The following is a 21,629-nucleotide window of genomic DNA, read 5'->3' as shown; positions in this document are numbered from 1 at the left end:
TATATATGTATATATATATATATATATATATATGTATATATATATATATATATATATATATATATATATATATATGTATATATATGTATATATATATATATATATATATGTATATATGTATATATATGTATGTATATATGTATATATATATATATATATATATATATATATATGTATATATATGTATATATGTATATATGTATATATGTATATATGTATATATATGTATATATATATGTATATATATATACGTATATATATATGTATATATATATATATATATATGTATATATATATATGTATATATACATATATATGTATATATATATATATATATACATTATATACATACATATATATATATACATTATTTCTGATTATATTTGCTTTATTGCTTTGATTAATGAAAAGGGGAAAAGGCAGATTAAACCCGGAGCTGGGTTTATGGCCGAGGAGCGTGGGTGTGCCGTCAAACCCCACGTGCCCCTCGTTTCCCGGTCCACTGCTCCGCGCGCAGCCTCATTGCTTCAATCAAGCGGAGTATCGTGAGGCCGATAGAGGAGTGTGTGTACGTGTGTTAGTGTGTGTAATAACGCTGACACCGACACGCAACATGCTGCTGGAGCCGAGTAGCGGAGCCTCGCCAGGGGGCTTTTAGCTCGCCACAGGCGGAGAGGGGTTGAGAAATGCGGGCGCCGCGCGCACAGGAACCCCGCTGCTGCGCGCGTCTTCCCCGTCAACAACAGTCCTACCGCGGCTCCGCTCGGTTCATTTAACGGCGCTGCACCGAGGAGATCCCCGGGACTATGTGAGCATCATGCACGCTGTGAGATGCCTGCTGTTCGCTGCAGTGTGTGCACGGTGCGCCGTGACAGGTGAGCCTCTCCGACGCTTTTTCTTTCATGTTATTGATTTTAGTTTATCACATGCATCCGGTCAAATACGGAATAATGTGTTTTCTGTTCGTTATTGCATCCACTCAACCGGTGTAGTAACACGGACCGTGCTATTGTTGCATAGCAAGCAGCTCGCCATAAGCTGTTGAATTCTGCAGAAATAAAACATGTAACCTCACATTCAGACCCATGGAGCCTCACTTTGACTCGTGCTGCCTGTGCAGGTCTGAGGGCACGCGTCAGTCTGGAAGGAAGGCTGCCGCCTGCAGAAGAGGTAGTTCAGCCCAAGCGGCTCCTGCAACAGATTAACTCCCAAGAGGAGCTGCTCCACAGCCGACTAAACACTCGAGTCCAAAACTACACAGCCGAAGCGCAGGTGAGTTTGGTCTGCGCATGTTTGAAGCTATTATACCAGTTTTATTTACTCTCGGTTTCTACATGTTCTAAAAAGTTGTTGTTGAGATCAAAGTGTGATCAGGGTGTCATGCTTGTTTTCATAAAGTATGGCTGAGTTCCTCCAAACAAAACGAGGTGAGGAAGAGTGATATTCAACTGACCCTCTCTCGGAATTCTCCCAGTAGTTTTACTATTTTCTTTAAAGGGACACACTGATGATTTATAAACATGTACTTACAGGTTCTGTATGTACGCCCACTCGGATAAACTTACATTATAACGAATATCTGATTTTCAATGGGGGGAAAAGTATTGCATAATACATTGATGGATATAAGAGTTGAAAAGTAGGAACAGAGAGATAGAAAAAGAGAGAAAGATTGTTGTGTAATCTAAATCTCTTAATGGACCCCAAACCTTCATCTGCACTCTGTCACGGCCTGATTCTCCCTTGTTTGTCCTCCCTTTTGAGGTCATGTGTCAGTCGCCCCTAGCCACCTCTGTGACACCCCCCACATGACGCCCAGCTTATCCGGGGCACAACAAACTCAGCCCACCAACCCCTCCTCTAGCAGCCTCCTCCTTTCCAGTCCATTAGATTATATTTCACACCTCGACCTGTCCTCTCTCGTTACCTTCACTATAAACACTGCCTGTCAGTCAGCTGCAGGCCTGTCAGTGGATATGACACAGGTCTGACCTTCAGCTACCCTCTGTGGGCAGCGTGCCATCTTAAGACCTTGATTCTCTGAGACTGTAGAAGCCCTCTAGACTAGAAGGTGGGTCTGCTTGATGTTTATGGAGAAGTCTGAATGCTGCCACACAGTTATTGACTAGCTGGTGCACATGGTGGAGCATTTAGCTGATGAGCTAGATATTTCCCCTTTAGAGCTTAAAGTAGAGTAACTATTGGATGTCCCTTTGTCAGGTTTACAGAAACTGACTGAATGCTAATGATGCTTTGCTCCTCGACATGTTAATGGTAAAGTAATTACAATTGTGCACACTCTCAATTTAAGAACATAAAAAAGCCCCCCCAAAAAAATTAATGGAGGTTTAAAATTCTGAAGGGTAGAAGTGTTGGTTCAAACTAAGGTTTAACTTAGTCCATGTTTTAGACTTTAAAACGTCAAAAATTAATGACATAATTTACCAGAGCCTATATAATAATTGCATTGCATTTAAAATGGAGTTAAGTAACTATATGTTGTTTTAATTGATATCTTATTTGTATCTAGACTATTTGATTCTGTGCCGTGAGCTGAGATACTGGTGTGCCAATGTTTGGGCTTTTATGTTAAAATAAAAAAAATAGAATACAGTAAGCAACTGATGCAGCTTTTCTTATCTCTGCTCACAGGCACCATTGTGGGCTTTTTATTGTACTGTATATGGACCCAGCGGAGGTTTAGATTGATACTAAGTGGCTTGCAGAGTGCATGGTAATACTAATGAGACCTGCCTTTCAGCTTGGCCAGTAAGTGATGGGAGCCACCACAGAACTCTGTGGATGAGGCTCAAGGTTAGACGGAGCTGATGAGTCCCGATCCCCAATTTTATCCTAAAAAGCCTCAGGGATGGACGAAGCTGTCTCATCTTCAGGGACAGGTTCCCAAAATAGGTCGTCCCTTTTCTTATAGCCATATTTCTTGATTTGGTCCCAGGGTCTAATTTAAGTTATTTCATATTAAACATCCATCAATCTTCCCTCCTCCACTTTTTATTTATCATATTTTGTCACATTTTTTCCTGAAAACATGAAATACAAATTAGTGAGTTACTTGTTTGAGTCAGTGCAGAGATGCAGAGATATGAACTAGACATGCGGGGGTTATTGATCTAAAGTAAGCTTGAGACATCCAAGTACTTTTTTATGCATATTTTTGTTCATCACTGTAAGTCTTCGTATTTATTGTTCTCCATTATACTGCCTCCCTGTCGACAACTCTGTGAGACATAAACTAGGAACCGATGTACTCTGTCTACTCTGTACATGCAGCTCCTGCATGTTTTTGTACAGTAAAAGATTTATTCTTTTCATGAATTTAAGGTCTAATGACATGCAAAGTCATCTAAGACAAATATGTCAACATGGTCTTTATGGATAAAGTAGCTTTAAATTGACCTGATTAGGCATTGGAGTGCAGTGTTGAAGTAAAAGATCAACATGAAACTCTAAAAGAAGTATAAATGCAAATGCAACACTAAAGCTGTGTCCCAACTCCATACAACACACTAATCCCAAGCATTTTGTTTTACACTAAAAATGTAACAAAATACAGTAAATAAAGTAAACTCAAAACATTCAGTATGCATACTAAAAACCCTAGATTTTAATGTGCTGTAATCAGACACACACATCTAATAAATAAAACCAATTGGGGATGATGGGAAAACCTTAAAAATACAACGATTGTTTTTTTGGACATTTTTCCGGCAGTCTCTTGTAAAGTTCAAAGAGCCATGGATCAGATGTCGTTATGGGAGCCTATCTATTAGTAACATCTAAGTATGTATACTTCTTGCAAACAAACCACAAAATCGGTATATCATAAGGATTAGTATATGAGAGTAAGTATGTACATTCTGTATAGTATGTTGTATAGATCAGCACACGGCACTTGAAATTTGAATTTTGAAATTGGTCCAATAAGGCAATTAAATTATTAAATTGATTTACTGAAGTGAACACATCTGTAAACTGTCATCAACAGACAGATGGAATCAATCAGATTCAGTTCTAGTTTTTGTTGCTACTTACTTCGGTATCTCAGTAATTTTAATCAAATGTAAATCTCACTTTTTCCAACGTTTCCTCCCTCAGCCCGTTCATCTGGCCCAGAGCAGCTTCTTGGTGGAGGCCTTTGGCACGTCCTTCATCCTTGACCTGGAACTCAACCAGTAAGTCACCACATGTCTGCAAAGCATTCACACATCTGCACCAAACTACAGTATGCTGACAGCAGTCACCGACATGTACATACTCATATGCACACACTGCCTTTCTTCCTTCACCCGTCTTACCCGCCCATCTACAGTCTGTACTGTAAATCCTGTGCGTTGGCATTAAACGGACTGGCCGCAGGCAACAAATGTATACCTCCCCTCCCGCTCTTCTCACCCCACACATTTTGCTATAATGGACTGTGTTAATGTAATACCTTTCACTGGCTTTCTAAACACTTCACACATTTGTTTTTACTTATGAATCAGCCGTTTGTTGATTTAGGCTCATGCATGTCTGACTATGGCTGTCTAAAATAATGACCCATAATGGCTGCCAGCAGTCACACAGGACTCCAATCTTGCTTTTTCCAACAATGATTGAATTCAGTAGGAAATTATGAGTGATTCTTGCTTTTTCTTCTTTTCTTTCCAGCAATCTTCTATCTACAGACTATGTGGAACGTCACTATGATGAGAACGGGCGGCTGTCACAGAATATGGTACGTATCTTATAGAAATTGGTTGAACTTGGGAAAATGTGCTTGTTTGCTTTCTTGCTGAAAGTTGGATGAGAAGATTGTTACCACTCTCTACTGGCTTGCCCTGATATTCTCAGCCTAACCACTCTCACTCCTCATTCCTAATCTTAACCAACCCAACCAACAAAGGCAACGAGAGCTAGCCCCTCAGAGGCAGAGCAGGGAACATAAATCGGTGTACAGTAAATTAGATGCTAAAGCTAGCAGCAGGAAAATGCTAGCCTGGTTATGTCCAAATGGAACAAATATACCTTAAAGCACCTCTAAACTGAACTAGTTAACACATTTTATTGCTAGATTTGATCATTTTTTGACCTTTTGGACTGAGCCAGGCTAGCTGTTTCCTGTAGTTGTGCTAAATTAAGCTAACTAGCTAATGGCTGTGGCGTCATATTTAACATACAAACATGAGTGGTATCAATTTTTGTATCTAACTCTAAAGACAATGATTAGCTTATTTCCAAAAATGTCAAGCTATTCCGTTAAATAAATCTTTGGGAAAGGTTTTCATCCTCTTTTCTATCACAATTTAATAGCCTATTTTATAGAAATTGATAATGTGCATATGCATACGACAGGCTAGCTTTTATGTTCAGTGTGTAAATTAGAACATGTTTCCAATGGGTGAATCAATAACAAATAGCAGCAGTGCTTGTTTATCCTTCAACTCGGGCAGAAATGAATTGAAATGGAAATTTTTTAGATTTTTCAGTTGCTTGTCTAATTTGCAATGAAGGCGTTCTGCTTCAGCTGACTATTGGCTCGTGTGTTTTGCTGCATACTCTAGTTTCTTCTACCAATCAATCCACACATCATTCTTAATCTTTTAGGTCCAAAAATCAGTCTGGCTGCTGATGGACTGACAATTGAATTGTTGATGTCGTCCCCTCTGTTGTGCCTTGTGAATTAGAGCAAACTGTCTTATAATAGTGTTATAATCCAGTATGTTTACGAGACTCGAGAACATCTGGGAGAGATGGTCTCTTTCTCTCTGTATCCCCTGCTTTATTTTAGTCTCTGTCCCTCCCTCTTTCTATCCCTTCCTCATTATCTCTTTCTCTCTTTTACTCTCTTTGTCTCTGCCAACGACCACCTGACCAATCAGTACATAGTTGCCATGGGTACCAGCAGTCAGCAGCATCTTGGGTCTATTGTGTCGTGCCGTGAGGAGAATTCAAATCATGTCCATTTCCAGAACAAATAAACCAAACCTTGCAAACACACTTCCAACCAGATGTGTAATATTGACCAATTATTGAGTTTATTTGCAGAGGTAAAAATCAAACAAATATGGGGAAATGTGTGCAGGGGGTGTAAACACATGGATTTCATTCTCTCTACTAATAATGTAATGTAATATATTATATAAAGAGATAGATCCAAATTATGTAAGAGCTAAATTATAAAACATAAATGTTGATACATGTCTTGTAAAACCTAACTGAACCTAAAAGAAACCCACAAATTGGTAAGATGTTTGAGTCCCGCGGCATCTTTTTTTATCCTCAAGAGAGATCATGAGTTGTTAGAGCCTGATTGATAAATCTGCCAAAGGGGGTAAAGTAATTTAATACGATGTCTACCAGAGGATAGACAAGTGTATTTTTCATCTGTAAAATGGCCTACTCAGGAAAGTATATCTTGTCGTTATCAAAAAAAATGAATATTGAGAAATGTAGTGAACCAAATTTGCTGATGATGGTGTTGGATGTTTAAAGGCTTATGATGTTAACGATACGTCCTTTTGCCACTGAAAATAACAAAGTAGGATTTAAAAAAAAAACTCAAAACATTTAACGAACAGATGTTCGTTGTGGTTAGAAAGTCGCCCAAGAACGAAGTCAGTTGTTTCTGATTGGCTTGGATGATGCACACTTATGACCATAAAGTGGTTGGTAGATGTCAGTTAACATTATATACCACATTATATGCGTTTGTCTGAGCTCCTTCATGAACTAAACATATTTAAAGACCTGCAAACATCCGGTGCACATGGAAACACCGACATGCATCTATGGATGTTATAATACTTTTTACACAATAGAAATGCACAAATTGCAGAGAAATTCATTCTCTGCATGTTGGACTGAGAACCCGGTGTACACAGCCCCCTCCCCAACACCAACACCATCTTCATCTTGATTAATTTAGGTTTATTGACGTGCCAATAAATTCCTCCTGCTTTGATTGTCACTTTTTTTATTGGTCCCTTATGGATCTATGCTGCTGCGTCACGCTGGTGACCGGCTCGTTGGGATGGAATCTCAATGACACACGACTAAAAGAGGAATTTAATTAGTGACGAGGATGTGCTGGAATTGATCTGGAGCTGTTGTATACATGTTTCATTGTGCTGCTGAATACTTTTTATTTGTATTTTCTGAGATTTCTGTTTGCTTTGAGCACCAACAAACTCCTTTTTAATGGCGTCTAATATTCCTCCCTGTTTTTGTTGTATCTAGTCTTCCTTTCACTTTACATTAGCTCCAATTATTTCACTACCTTTCCGCCGGTCCTCTTTGCTTAACAATGCTGAGTCAAAGTCCAGACACGTAAACTCCAGCTTTTCTAATTCAGTTAGTTTATAATGTCACATTTAATCCTTGTCTCTCCAGGACATAACTGTTTATTTGCCTCTATTTGTGCGTGCAAGCAGTTTCTATTTAATTCTTATAGTCAATTACTTATACTGTGGTGTCCTGCTTACCTGTCCCTGTCCTCCCATCACAGGCGATGTTTCATGTTCAATCCAAGATTTCTTATTCAACATGGTTTCTTTATGTGTGTGAGTGGCCATTATTTGAAGTACATGCATCTAGCTGAAAAGCACACTCATAGTCGGTGTGTGTGTCTGCTGTGTTAGACAATTTGATTTACTCCATTTAGCCTTGTAATCCTACCTTTTTTATTTATTTATTCTCTTGCCCTGGACTAAGTGCTGTGGGCGGTCTCACTATTTGGTATGAATGATTAAAGTCCTTATCTCCCTCAACAGATTAACTGGCACTGAATCTAAATAAACTCTATGAGAAATACTGGATTACAATGTTTAGCTAATTATCAAATGATAAAGTGATGTATTTAAAAGGAGATATCGCGTATGAATTCTACATCCTACACAAATAAGGGGAATTGTGATACATTTCCGACCAACTACCTTTTGCAGGAGGGCGTTGTAGTGACTTTGGTGCAAATGCATTTCAATGCTTACTTTTGTATTGATTTCATCCCTAAAGAATGAAGCATTCTTTCACCACTCTAAGTGGAGGCCTCATCCCTTAGTTTTGTCACGTGGAACTGGTGTAAATTCAATTAGAGCCTTTTAAGGTTTGCAATTTTTAACAACTTCCTCACTGTAATCAGATCAGTAAAACACCAAAACAGACAAAATGCATTAACACTGCCTGCCCCCAAATGTAATAAAAACCAAACCAGCTTTGTGTGTCCTCTGAGATGGAGGACTTCATGTTTGACAGACACAAATTAATTTAAATCTGGTGCTGGACTCCTGGTGAGGGATGAAAAAGCCTCTAGATTTTGCTTGAAGCAGATCCCAGCGGAAATGTTAAAATCCTCCTCACTAGTCAATTTTAGATCCAGTGATGAAGCTCCTTAATGCACAGAAGCAGGTGAAGTCTTATTGATAATTTTTTCCAAGGTTGTACTTGATTGGAAAGGACATCCAGGAGATATTTTCAGGTTTAAGTTGCAGCTCAGAGTAAAGGTTGGCCAAGCATAAAGAGCAGCGCATCCACGTTGCCTCTTTTCTTTTGGGTCTGTCAGCCGTGTCGGACAGCAGCAGGCTCAGGTGGCAGATATTACTTATTGGGGTTCATTACTAACACCTGAAACTTACCCTCTCTTACACAGACACACACACACACACAGGCACGCACGCACACACACACACAGGCATACACGTATACACACACTCTCTGTAGCTACGAACAGAGATGCGTTACTGTAATCTCCATCCACGTAGAAGAAGCCTGCTTGATTATGAAATATTCTCTCCTGAGTATAATCCTTTTATTTTCATTTTCTTAACAACTTATGCTAGCTCACACATTTAAACATGCAGGTGCTGCTTGACTGACGGCGGAAAGTCTCCTCTCCGATTGTTGTAATCTGATCATTCCTGTACTGTGAGAGGCGGCGTGGAAACACTATATTCAAAGCATGGCCATCCAGTCGGAGCCTTTCACAGGATTTTGAAGAATCGGGTGAAGCGAGGTGTACAGTTAACGCCCTACAGTGGTTCTGCCAAACTGAAAGTAAAGCTTGTCATTTTATTCTATATGGGCTTTCCACAGATTTTGTAGGTCAAGCAACATAATGAAATAGCTGAAACCAGCTTTTGGCTGCCGAATAATTACAGTTAATCTACACACTGTGACATTCTTTGATTTTCTGCTGCAGGAAACTCAAATTGCTGCCATTTGTTGCCAAATTAAATCAAAACAATGAGTTTTAATACTCACAATTTCATGGTCAATTCATGGACACAACTCACTTTCTTATGCAAATCTGTGTTGTTTGAATGAAAAGAGTTCATGCTCACACTTGACTCTACATTGAAACCAGAGTCCATTGCTAAATTTCTCCCATTTGACCTCTGCCTTCGCACTTAAGTTGCTCTCCCCATCACTCAAACACGCACACACATACACACACACTGTACACACACAGCTTTTCCTCAGTGAAACTCAACTCAGGTGCAGCCTCTGTCGGTGTAGGTTTTCTCAGACGCTAAGTTGACTGTAGTCACTGATATCCTTCAGTCGATCCCGTCAGGTTGACAGTAAATACCTGCCCCTTTTTTTCTATTTAGGGGCCAGGAGATCAGGGGGTTCACAGTCAGTGTTGGTTTGATTTTCTGAAATGTGACGTCGGCGCGTTACTAAATGATGGAGGGTTCAGTGTCTCACCGTCATCTATGCTTTGTTTCCAGGGGGGCGAGCACTGCTACTACCACGGGCGTGTGCGAGGGCTGCCGGGCTCCTGGGCGGCTCTGTCCACCTGCCACGGCCTCCGGTGAGTCCAATACTGTGTCACTTAACCTGAACTCTAGTCTCAATCAGGACCCAAAGTTAGTTTTTTTAAGTGGTTCAAAAGACTTGCTTTAAATTTGTATAAAATACATTAGACGGCTCATTAAGCATAATCAAGTAGACAATCCAATTTCTTTTCAAAGTACAAAATTATCCGTTTAGAAATTCAAGGAATAGTTCGACATTTTGACAAGTGAGTCTATTTGCTGTCATGCCTGTATGGTAAATATGTAACTGCTTAGCTTAGCTTAGACTAAACAGGGGGAAATGGCTAGTCTGGCACTGTCTCAACCAAATCCACCTACCAGCACCTCTCAATCTCACTAATTAACACATTATCTTTGGTTTGTTTAAGCCGTACAAAAAGCCAAGAAAAACTCTATATCCCCACATATAATGGAGAATTGTAATTTTTACACTTAAACAAATGAGATGAGTTAATTAGTGCGCCACTCGGTGGACGTGTTACTTAAGAACAGCACCAGACTAGCTGTTTCCAGTCTTTGTGCTAAGCTATGCTAACCAGCTACAGCATCATATTTACCGTACATACGTGTGTGGTATCAATCTACTCAGTTGACTCACTTTAAGAAAGCAAACAAGCATATATTTATAGTTTAAAATATTATAAATAATATCCTTCCGCAGGGTTTCAAACATTTAAATAGTTCTTACTACATTTGCAAATCATGCTGGTAGAGGCTAAAAAGATCCCCAGACAAACTGTAACATGCCGCTGTTTTTGGTATTTTTTTAGGGGGATGTTTTCTGACGGAAACTTTTCCTACGGGATTGAACCTGTTGGCAGTGGAGAGGTGAGTCAGGACTTTTGGGAGGAGAAACCTACCAAGGAGTGTCAACTAGTCAAATTTGTAGTAAACACACACACATCCCATTTCTTGGCATCAAACTGAGGCAGCAACAAGGTTGTAAAAAAGAAATCTCCCAAAACCGGCAGCAATCATTCAAGCTCGACAAAATATGTTGAAAAGTCCCTCACAGTCTTGCTTTCTCTCTTCGGTGTCCGTGACCTACTGTCAGTCCAGACAGTGTTACTCTATCTCTGAGCTTCTGTATGGAAAGTATTGAGTTGACGCACAATCCACCACCATTGAAACCCATCTCCTGTCTCATATCTGAGGGAGACATCATCTCACAAAGGAGAAATTTCAAATGATCGACAAAAACAAGAAGCCTTATAGATCCTTAAAAAAGACTCTGATTTGATTGTAGAATAGACAAAGAAATAGAAGTAAAACAGAGTGACCGAAGGGAGTGAGGAGAAAGTGTTTAGAGTGGAAGAGGCTGAGCTTAATTTTCCCATTAAGGTCCACAGTAATCGAAGTACAGCTCTATTACATAGACTGGAGAGATGAATCAATAGCCTCCCAGCTCATTTTTAAAACCCCTCCCTCCTCGGCGCTCTATCTCAGATGTCTTATTTTCATAAAGTATTTATCCCGAGCTCAAGTGTACCACAGTGTCCAGCAGTGTTATTGCCATTATGCCAGCCTAGTGATTGATTAATTATGCATCAGAGCACTTTCCTTCCTGTTGAACTATCTGCACTACAGAGGACTCGGCAGAAGCCGTGGACTTGAGTTTAGAATGAGAAGAAGTCATTTCAATGCTTGCATGACAATATAACCATTATGAACTATATGTTCAGGTCTACATAGTCATGCTCTTTCACAGAGAAAAGTTCAGCATTTTCACTTCTCAAAACCTGGTACACCTTGAAAAGCCAATGTCAGATTTTCTTCCGACCATCTGATCCCCAATATGCTGCTGTCTGATATGAGGCTTGGCTGAAGTTTTTTCACTTCTCATTTCCTATTCTGGAAATTATCCACTACCAAAAATAACCAAAAGGTATGTTTGTTTGTTTTCATGAAAAGGGACAAAGAGATACACACAACTTCACAACTTTGTTTTATGCACTTATTATTGTAAACACATATACATGTTAATACATGCTTTAGAAATAGGACCAAATTAATGCTTTCAGACAGAGTTAACAAGATTTCTCATTCTTATCATTTCCTTTCATCAGTAAAACAAAAAGAAGGTACGCTAGCCTTTTTATGTTGAATTCAATGTAATAGATGGGCTACAATTATCAGAACAATTCAAACATTCAGGCTCCCTTATGTAACTTAAAGGTGTACTGCAGTTAAACATCTGGTCTATAGTTATAAATATAAGGAAGATAATCTCTCAGTTAAAATAAAATGTAATTTAATGTAATCTATTTGGTGACCCTAATAAAATCTTCTGCGATTTCCCCCTATCGGTCCTAACCGAGTGTTTGGGAATGGCTCCTCAAAATAGTTTGTTTCTCTTTCATTGGAGAGATTCGAGACAGTGGTGTGATTCAGTGTCTGCTGAGGTCTGACCAGGGTTTCCGTTTGACTTGAGGGGAAGTTTTACGCAGATAAAATGTTCATATCTGGAATTCTCTTTGTGGCGTTTGTAGTTTAAAATCTTCCGAAATAAGAAAGATGCAAAGACGATTCAGGCAATTAAAGTTGCCTTAAGTTGCACCGAGTCATTATTTAAAAACAAGCAGCTCAGGAAATAAGTTTGAACGTAAAAACTCTTTTTTTTACTCTAAACTCTGACATAAATGCCAAAAAGTAAAACAATCTGTTTCTCTCTCCCTCCCTCCCTCCCTCCCTCCCTCCCTCTCTCTCTCTCTCTCTCTCTCTCTCTCTCTCTCTCTCTCTCTCTCTCTTGCTGTTGTTTGCTATGCTTTTTGAGGCTGCCCTTCAGGAGGAGCAGAATGACCACATTGTGTACCGTATGCCAGATATTGACCTCTTCCCACCTCCCTGTCCAGGTAGGACCACCGTTAAACTGCACACTGAGACTCCTCAAAGTTACTTTCCCCTGAAACCAAAAGTATTTCAGTCCCTCCTGATGCAGTGATAAAGGTTTGGTGGATACAAAATCCCTGTGTCTGGTCCGCCTTCTGATTCCTAATCCTCAGTGACACTACACCTGCCGCACAAATCCAGCTATAATACAAATTATAGACTTATGACATCTCACACTGTCTTGATTCTGATGAAACGTTGTTGTTAAAAGATTAAATTTGACGAAACCTGGCAGGATGCAGCTTGTTACTGATAAGCCAAAAGGCGGCTCGCCGCGACTTGTTTGGAGATGACGCGTCCATCCTTGTCCTTGACATTGCATGGCTCTAAAACGATCAAGTCTGCTTTTTGGTTCTGTCTCTCTCTCTCACACACACACACACACACACACACACACACACACACACACACACACACACACACACACACACACTGCAGTGTACAGCGTCCTCCTCAGGTTGTCCAGCTGCCCTCCTCGTCCTTGCACTAAATGTCTCATTTGACTCCCACCCGCCCTCCTGTTACCCAACCCCTACTGTTCCTCCTTCCCTGCCTCCTCTCCTCTCCCCTCTCTCTCTCTCTCCCTCCTCTTTGGCCCGTTATACTCTCTCCCTTCCTCCTCTCTCCTCCGCCGGCTGTGTGGTATTGATTTCTCCTACAGATCAGTGGACTGAAATACATGCTTACATCCATCCCTGGACTGATGGCGAGCCACTTTTACCCTCACTTACTCTGTGCATGCATGTGTTTCCCAGGGTGCTCCCCGAACAGCACCAAGCCCGAGGGGCAGACAGACGGCGAGCTGAAGGATGGAGACAACTGGTCTGAAGAGGAGAAGCCTGTCTTTACAGAGAGCCTGAGGCGCTCAAAAAGACAAGTTAGTTTTCATGAGTCTCTTTCTCCCAACACACCTCCATGTACGCAGACTGACAGCCCGCCAGGAACATGTTGCATCATTTGCAAAAAGTGTCACCATGAAGGAATCATCAGAGTTGAGATATGCAAACACAATTCATATTTTACAGAGACGTCTGTCAGACGATGCCAAATGTCCACACTAATGCTGATAGCTTGTCTCCGCTTTCACGCTAATAAGATAATAAAAGAGGGAGAGAGAGAGGTTTCGTGCGTATGAAGGAGATTTCTCAAATCTCAGAATATTACTCAACTGATACCAATTGATTAATTGTTGATCAGTCTTCTCCTACACATTTCTAACGTATTGAGGGGGATGCTGAGCCACTGCTGCATCCATTTTGACCCGAGACCTCAACATTCATTTCTGTTTTTAAGTCTGTATTTTTGTTCTCTTCTCACTGGTTTTAGATGGGCTGGGATCAGTTGAAAAATGTGAGGACAGTTGTTGGGTTGTTTGCTTTTTTTTTTTACCAGGTCACTAAATCTGACGAGACCAATAATACCCTACTGTTTTATTTGTCTCTTATTTAGTAATAAATATTCAATGTTGCTGAGAAAAAGATCAAACATGTTCACAGGCTTTAAAACTAGCTTTCTTTCTCGTGAGACTCCAGAAGTCATTGGAGACAGAAGCTGCAAATTATGTTTTCAGACGCAGAGCTCTGATTCTGCTGAACGACTGTTGCTCTCAAAGTTGTGTTTCCCTCTCAAGGACAAAGACTAGAGTTTCACAAGCATTAGCGCGCGTGTGTGCTCTGTGCCCTTTGAGTAATGGTTTCACCTGCTGGGTGTGTGTGTGTGTGTGTGTATATGTGTGTCTCTTCGTCCTGTGTGAAGGTGAGTATGACAGCAGACTCAAAAGTTTTGGCTGTGTGAATTTTTTTTGCCTCCTTCAGGTGCGGCGAGGTCAGCGCACCGTCCACCGCGCCGTCCAGCGCGCCGTCCAGCGCACCGTCCAGACCGAGACCAAGTACATCGAGCTGATGGTAGTCAACGATCATGAGCTGGTAGGTGTGAAGCTTTTTCTTTTCCTTATCTCCCTGCATGAAGCCATTAATAAGAAGTGAGCGTGACTTTCATTAAAATAAGGATTTTAATCCGCTGATAAGACTTTATAATCAGCACAGAAAAATGATGAATGGCAGCAACGTTTCTCTCCTCTTGTTAGTTTGTGCAGCTTCGCCGGTCGTCCACTCAGACGAAGAACTTTGCCAAAGCGGTGGTGAACATGGCCGACGCGGTGAGTCGAAATACTGTTGAGGAGTTGACTATATAACTTTATTTTTGTAATCCATGGCACCCCTTCATAGTGAATGTAGGAGTCTCTTGAGCTTACTCAAGGCCGTTGCCAGTTTCTCTTGCAGTTGAAACTTTCCTGAGTGGGAAAGCTGCCACCAATTATTCACAGAAAGTCAACACGCTGCTTTACTGTCGGTTTTATTTTTAACCATCTTTTAAATGTCAAATATTTGCAGAAAAATATGCGAACAATTCACTGTGTGGGAAACCCTTTCACTGACAAACACAGTGATGCTGGTGTCCATGGCAACAAACTGCTGCCTGCCATCTCCCACTCGCATGTCTAAAGATGAGATGGATTCAACCGGCTCCATTATCTGCAATATTTAAATATTTATCTCCCACTTAACCCCTTTGGATCTGAATTTTTTGTTTAGTAGTTTATTATTATTTTAGTTTATACTTTTCTCCCGCTAGATAAAAATGCGCCATTCATTTCATTTCTAATGTGTTATCAGTTTTTGCTTCAATTGTTTTGAATGACGATGGCAAATCTTTCCCTTTCGATGTTTCCAGATCTACAAGGAGCAGCTCAACACTCGCATCGTCCTGGTGGCCATGGAAACCTGGTCTTCTGAAAACAGGGTGTCCGTGGGCGATGACGCCTTGCTCACCTTGCGCGACTTCATGAAGTACCGGAAGGAGAGCATCAAGGAACGCTGCGACGCCGTCCACCTCTTCTCGTTAGTTCAATCTCCTGAATTTAGTTGTTGGTGCTTTCTTCTTGTTCTTCTTGTTCTTCTTCTTGTTCTTCTTGTTCTTCTTCTCCTTCTTCTTTTTCTTCTTCTTCTTCTCTGTCTTCCTCTTCCTCCTGCCTATTATTAAGTCTCTCTGTCTTCCCCACAGTGGGAGGACGTTCATGAGCAGCCGCAGTGAAGCCGCCTACATTGGGGGCATCTGCTCGGTCACCAGGGGTGGAGGCATCAACGAGGTGAGACTTGTGTCCCTTACTCCGATTGGATTAGATAGATTAGCAACAAATCATGGTGTTTGTCCAATGAACTCCATGAAGATGGATATTTGCAGAAGTAATGAATCATTCTCATGAGAACTCAGGCCGGTTCGGTCTCTCTTCCCTCTAGTCATTACCTTGATTTCTATGTGTGTCTTCAGTTTGGCAGCGTGGGCCCCATGGCCATCACACTGAGCCAAAGTCTGGGCCAGAACATTGGTATGCTGAGGAACAAAGAGAGGCTGGCTGCAGGTGAGACCGACGCACAGTGCGGATATGGGTTGAGCTCCGTCATGGGAGGACAATGATTCAGAGACTTAAAAACTTGGCTGACTAAAGTGTTTCTTTAGATGGAGGTTTCCATCATGCATTCCTTCCTGCTGTATTTAATGATTTGAGCACGGTATCTTCAGGTTGTCTCAGATAAAATTATAAATGTAATTGCTGTTATATCTAAAAATCTGTCTTTTGCAAATGCCCTCACCATACTCAAACCGGGCAAAGCTTTTATACTGCACTCATTTGACTTTCCACTGAGAACGTGCTGATTGTATTACATTGGTCTCAGAGGACAGAAAACACCTCTGCTGTCCTAACAGCTCCCTCAAGTGGGGAGATCACAGAGATGCTAAAAACAAATGTATTGTGTGTGTGTGTGTGTGTGTGTGTGTGTGTGTGTGTGTGTGTGTGTGTCCAGGAGACTGCAGGTGTCCAGACCCATGGCTGGGCTGTATCATGGAGGACACCGGGTATGCAATTTTAAGTTTAGTATAAATGAATCTGTGACCTGTAGCACATTAAGCAATACCTATCAAGTAAGAGTATGAAAAGTAGCTTGTAAAAGTACACAACTTCATCTTTATCTGTGTGAAATGTTAACAGCATTTTGGTTGACAGGTTATCATATTTTATTCAGACTTTTGAAAGGCTTTAGCAATGTTGCCAACAAATGACAGTAAAAAATTATTTTTTCTTTCTTTCTTTTTGCTAATTAGTTACTACTTGCCCAGGAAGTTCTCTCGCTGCAGTATAGATGAGTACCTGCGATTCCTCCAACAGGGAGGCGGCAGCTGTCTCTTCAACAAGCCCAGCAAGGTGAGAGATGGTCGGTCATCATCATAGATTTTTCTTACCAAAGTTAAGTTGATTTGAATGTATTTTTATTGTCCGTTCTGGTGATATGCATTGTTTTACGCTATATTTACCCTGCATATATCATATATTTCCCCCTCCTGTAGTTGTTAGACCCATCAGAGTGTGGGAACGGATATGTGGAGCCAGGAGAGGAATGTGACTGTGGATCACTTGTGGTGAGCACATTTTAATTTACTACTTTCATGTTGCTTGTCTTAAACACAAAGTATGAGGGCTGTTTTTAGCCTGAAACCTAGTTGGAAAAGATGATACCTGCAGTATTGATTTGTCTCATCTTTTTCTAATCTGTCCAGAACATTTCACTTTAAATCGAGCTGCACGTATAATCTTTATCTGTTCGTGTATCCTGGAAGAGAGCCGACAGTTTAAATACATTTCAAGGAAATGCTTCTCTCTGTTCAGACAGCTAAACTGAGGACTCTACTGGTGACGATATTTAGCTTACAACCCCTCTGTATTTGCAGTGTAGTCAGTTCAAAGAACCTTGACACTCGTGATCTACAGATGTGCTATAAACATCTCTGACCCACAGGAGTGTGCACGGAGTGGAGCCAACTGCTGTAAGAAGTGCACCCTTACCCACAATGCCATGTGCAGCAACGGGCTCTGCTGCAGGGACTGCAGGGTGAGCTGCTTTAATACAGCACTTTAACTGGAGAGTTTGTTGCTATTTCTTAAGGCCGTGATGGAGTGTTTATACTCCCACCTGCTCAGTTCCTCCCTCCTCATGTCTTCTTCTCTGGGTGTCTGTGACAGTACGAGCTGAGAGGGGTGACGTGCCGTGAAGCTGTTAACGACTGCGACAGCCCCGAGACCTGCATGGGAGACTCCAGCCAGGTAATATACATGCTTAAAGAGTTCAGACACCTGAAACCCACCGTTACGATGAACAGACAGAGATAATATTCTCTCTCTTGCAGTGTCCTCATAACGTCCACAAACTGGATGGCTACATGTGTGATGCGGGACAGGTAAAGCCATGCAAGTTGCTAAATGTTTGTCACTGCTTCTGTTGTTACGTTTTAATTAAACACATTTTCTTTCCTCAGGGTCGATGTTATGGAGGCCGCTGTAAGACAAGAAACGGCCAGTGCAGGGCGCTGTGGGGCTACAGTAGGTTTGGATTAGATATTGAAGCTTTAGTTCTAAATGATGAAAATGTCATGGCTCACATTTTTATTTTTCTGAGAGAGCTTCCATTAAAGCAAGGCCATGGGTTTTCGTACAAGTTAAAGTCTGTTCTCTCTTCTCAGACTCAGCCGACAGGTTCTGCTATGAAAAGCTGAATTCTGAGGGCACAGAGAAAGGAAACTGTGGTCCGGACTCCAGTGGTCAGGGATGGGTGCAGTGCAACAAGCAGTAAGAGAACAGCATGGCTTCATTAAATACATTTTGATAGCAACTACAAATGCTTTTTTTGCTTTATTAATCTCATATGTGTTGAGTTTTTGTCATCATTTAATAGTATTATCTTTTTTTTACTTCCTCCCTTATCTCCATCAGGGACGTCCTGTGCGGTTTACTGCTGTGCACCAATCTGACGGATAAGCCGAGGTTTGGTGAACTTCAAGGGAGGCTCACCAGTCTGACCATCCACCATCAGAACAGATACCTGGACTGCAGGTGAGGCAGCTTTTCTTGGGCTGCTTGGTTTGTTTGAAAAAGCTATTTGAAGGATTAAACAATTACAGTAGGCTGCTTAATAAAATCTGCATTCACTACAGGCAGAAAAGATTACTGAATTTAAATTTGAGGTACTTGTGTTGCATCCTTAAATTAAATTGAACTGTCCACAAACACGCCCTTCTTCAGTTGGCAACTTTTATTAAAACAAATCCACGGTCCACATATTCTTAACTTCTCTCTTAAAGAGACAGCGCTCTCTTTTAAAGGGTCAATACAATACTTTCTTCCCTTCGCAGTCAGTATGTGTACAGGTAATTAATGTTCTCAAACATTTGAATAACAACATATTAATGAACTTAAACACGCATTTAAAGTAAATTATCAGAAATGGACACAGTTGTATTAAAGCAGCAAGACATATGAAATAACATATTTCAGAGCGCTACACTTGCATTATTGTTTTGACAGTCACAAAGATATGTGACCATGTGACCTACAGGGGCGGCCATGCAGTACTGGATGACGGCCTGGATATGGGCTACGTGGAGGATGGGACGCCATGTGGGCCAAACATGATGTGTTTGGAGCGCCGCTGCCTCCCCGTCACCACCTTCAACCTCAGCACTTGTCCGGGCTCCTCGCCCTCACGCATCTGCTCCCACCACGGGGTGAGTCCGTCACTGAGTTTTGCCGCCGTAATCAAAGTTTTGTGGGTAGTAAACCAGATGTTACTGACGCATCCGCCCATGTTTTGTCTTTTCATTTCGCAGACTTGCAGCAACGAGGTGAAGTGTATCTGCGATTCGGACTACACTGGGAAGGACTGTAGTGTGTTTGACCCGATCGTCATCCCCACGCCAGACGGCTCAGAGAAACACAGAGGTGACTACGCCGAGCAGTTTGTCTTCACATAGTCCTCAACAGACGGAACACTTGGTTATTCCTGGCTCAAATATGCTGCTGTGCCAAAAAAATTATAAATATGTATTTTTCAAGTTTAACTTGTCCTCACATGATAATTTGAAAGAAGATTAAAATTCAACATAAAAATATGAGGGAAGTGGTTTAAATATATGAATTACAGTATGTTTTAAGAAATTAGTGAGATAAAAGCAAATAAAAAAGCTAAATATGAATCATAACATGTTCTACTTTTTCATGTTGGCTGAAAGTATTTTGGGTGACTTTAACATCACTTTTTGATGCATTGCAGTCAACAGAAATACAACATATAACAATCTTTGGTAATTTTTGGTGCACCGCACTCTCACATGCTACCCCCACACCTCCTCACTGGTTCACTCCTTCACTCCAACAGGTCCCAGTGGCACCAATATCATAATAGGTTCGGTTGCTGGTGCAATTCTGGTGGCAGCGATAGTCCTGGGGGGAACTGGCTGGGGATTTAAGTAAGAGCTCTGGCATGTCTCCCTCTGTGTGTGCCTGCTGTGTTCCTCTGTCAGCTAACACACACGCCTGCAGCTCGCTGCTGAATGCTCCTCTGCTTGTTGTCTGATCCATACTCGCAACCAGAGACCATGTGGGTTTATTATTGATGCTCGGGTTAGGGTTAGGGACGTGCGGTAGATGGGTTTCCACCTGTGGGTCTTGTGAGAGGAAGACGGCGCGAATGATTGCACCTACAAGCCTCATTTTTGTCATGGCCAGTAAGCTCTTGGTGGCATTCCCATCATGGCATTAGATGACTGGCAGGAGTGTATGAAAACTGACTTTAAGTGGGCTGTGGGAGCTGAATACTGGACAAGTCCTGAACCAGTTGGTTTAAGTAATCAACAGTCAATTGACAGATATAGATTAATCATTTTGAATATTATTTTTGTAAGCAAAATTTGCTCACATTTTTAGATGTAAATAGTTTCTGGAGTTCTTGGTTTTCTATGATGGTAAACAATATATTTTTGGGTCAGTCAGACAAAACAAGACCCCATGGTGAAGACGTCCCCATGGGGTCTGGGAACCTTCACAACATTTTTCGCTATTTGCCAACAGTTTATGGACTCTACGATTTTATGATTTGATCAAGAAAATAATGAGCAGATCAATCACTAATGAGAATATAACTATTATTATACCAGTATCTGGTTCCAGCTCCTCAGATGATTTGCTGTTTTTTTCTCTGTTTTACATCATTGTGACTTGAATATATTTTGGGTTTGGGACCGTCATCACTTTGTTCTCTGAGGTATTACTCACCACTTCTCGATATTTATTAGACTCAACGATTATAATTCATTAATCAAAAACACACAAGTGAAACTGCTTCAAAGTCTCACCCCATACTGTGTTAGCGGAACTGATTTCACACATTTATCATGAGTCAGTATTGGTTTGGGTTGAAGACTACAAGTTTCCAATCTAAATGTATTTATAAAGCACATTTAATAACCAAAACAGCTGACCAAAAAGTGCTGTACAATCAAAATATAAATCCTAAAAACAATACAGTAAAGTAAGCATGTCTGACAGTGTTATAGAGTGCAATGCTAGATGAATGGAGAAACTATGCAGGTTTCCAACAATCCCAAATAAATAGATTAATAGATTAACAAACTCTTTCCATGTTTCTCTCCGCACGGCTGAATCTTTTTTCTGCAGTTGGTTTTATTCACATTCAAAAATGCTGTTAGCTTTGCTGTGGCATGCCTGCAGGATGCAAAGAAACTAAAATGTTAGAATCTACCTGGATAGATGAGTCAGTTGCAACTTCCTATTGGGAGTGAAAGTTCTTGATAGCAAAAGATACAAGAAATTTCAGATGCCTGTTTATAGCTTTGCTTTGAAGGCCTTGGGTTCATTGCATGTTTTTTTGCTTTCACTCAAATGAAACAGTTGATAGTCTTACCTGTCTTTCTACTTCACTATCTGTTTTGTCTGCTCCCTCCATCTTGTTTCTGCCTCACTGCGGATCCAGAAACATCCGAAGAGGAAGGTACGACCCCGCCTTTCAGTCCTGA

General features: G+C 41.0%; 1 protein-coding gene across 1 annotated transcript; it reads left to right on the top strand.

The window, feature by feature from the left end:
- Positions 1 to 817: 817 nt before the first annotated feature.
- Positions 818 to 21,629, top strand: adam11 (ADAM metallopeptidase domain 11; the record flags this gene model as incomplete). Its single annotated transcript, XM_079234750.1, has 26 exons — positions 818 to 875; positions 1,121 to 1,272; positions 4,117 to 4,193; positions 4,672 to 4,738; positions 9,729 to 9,811; positions 10,586 to 10,643; positions 12,604 to 12,667; positions 13,460 to 13,581; positions 14,519 to 14,629; positions 14,791 to 14,862; positions 15,438 to 15,604; positions 15,768 to 15,852; positions 16,035 to 16,125; positions 16,571 to 16,622; positions 16,869 to 16,968; positions 17,112 to 17,183; positions 17,561 to 17,653; positions 17,785 to 17,865; positions 17,949 to 17,999; positions 18,078 to 18,141; positions 18,282 to 18,387; positions 18,532 to 18,651; positions 19,154 to 19,322; positions 19,425 to 19,536; positions 19,973 to 20,063; positions 21,587 to 21,629. 26 exons carry the CDS (start codon positions 818 to 820, stop codon positions 21,627 to 21,629), a joined length of 2,361 nt encoding a protein of 786 aa, XP_079090876.1.

The sequence above is a fragment of the Taurulus bubalis genome (genome assembly GCF_910589615.1).
Source record: "Taurulus bubalis genome assembly, chromosome: 2".
Classification (NCBI taxonomy): domain Eukaryota; kingdom Metazoa; phylum Chordata; class Actinopteri; order Perciformes; family Cottidae; genus Taurulus; species Taurulus bubalis.
The sequence above is the reverse complement of the archived record's forward strand: the minus strand, read 5'-3'. Positions and strand labels throughout refer to the sequence as shown.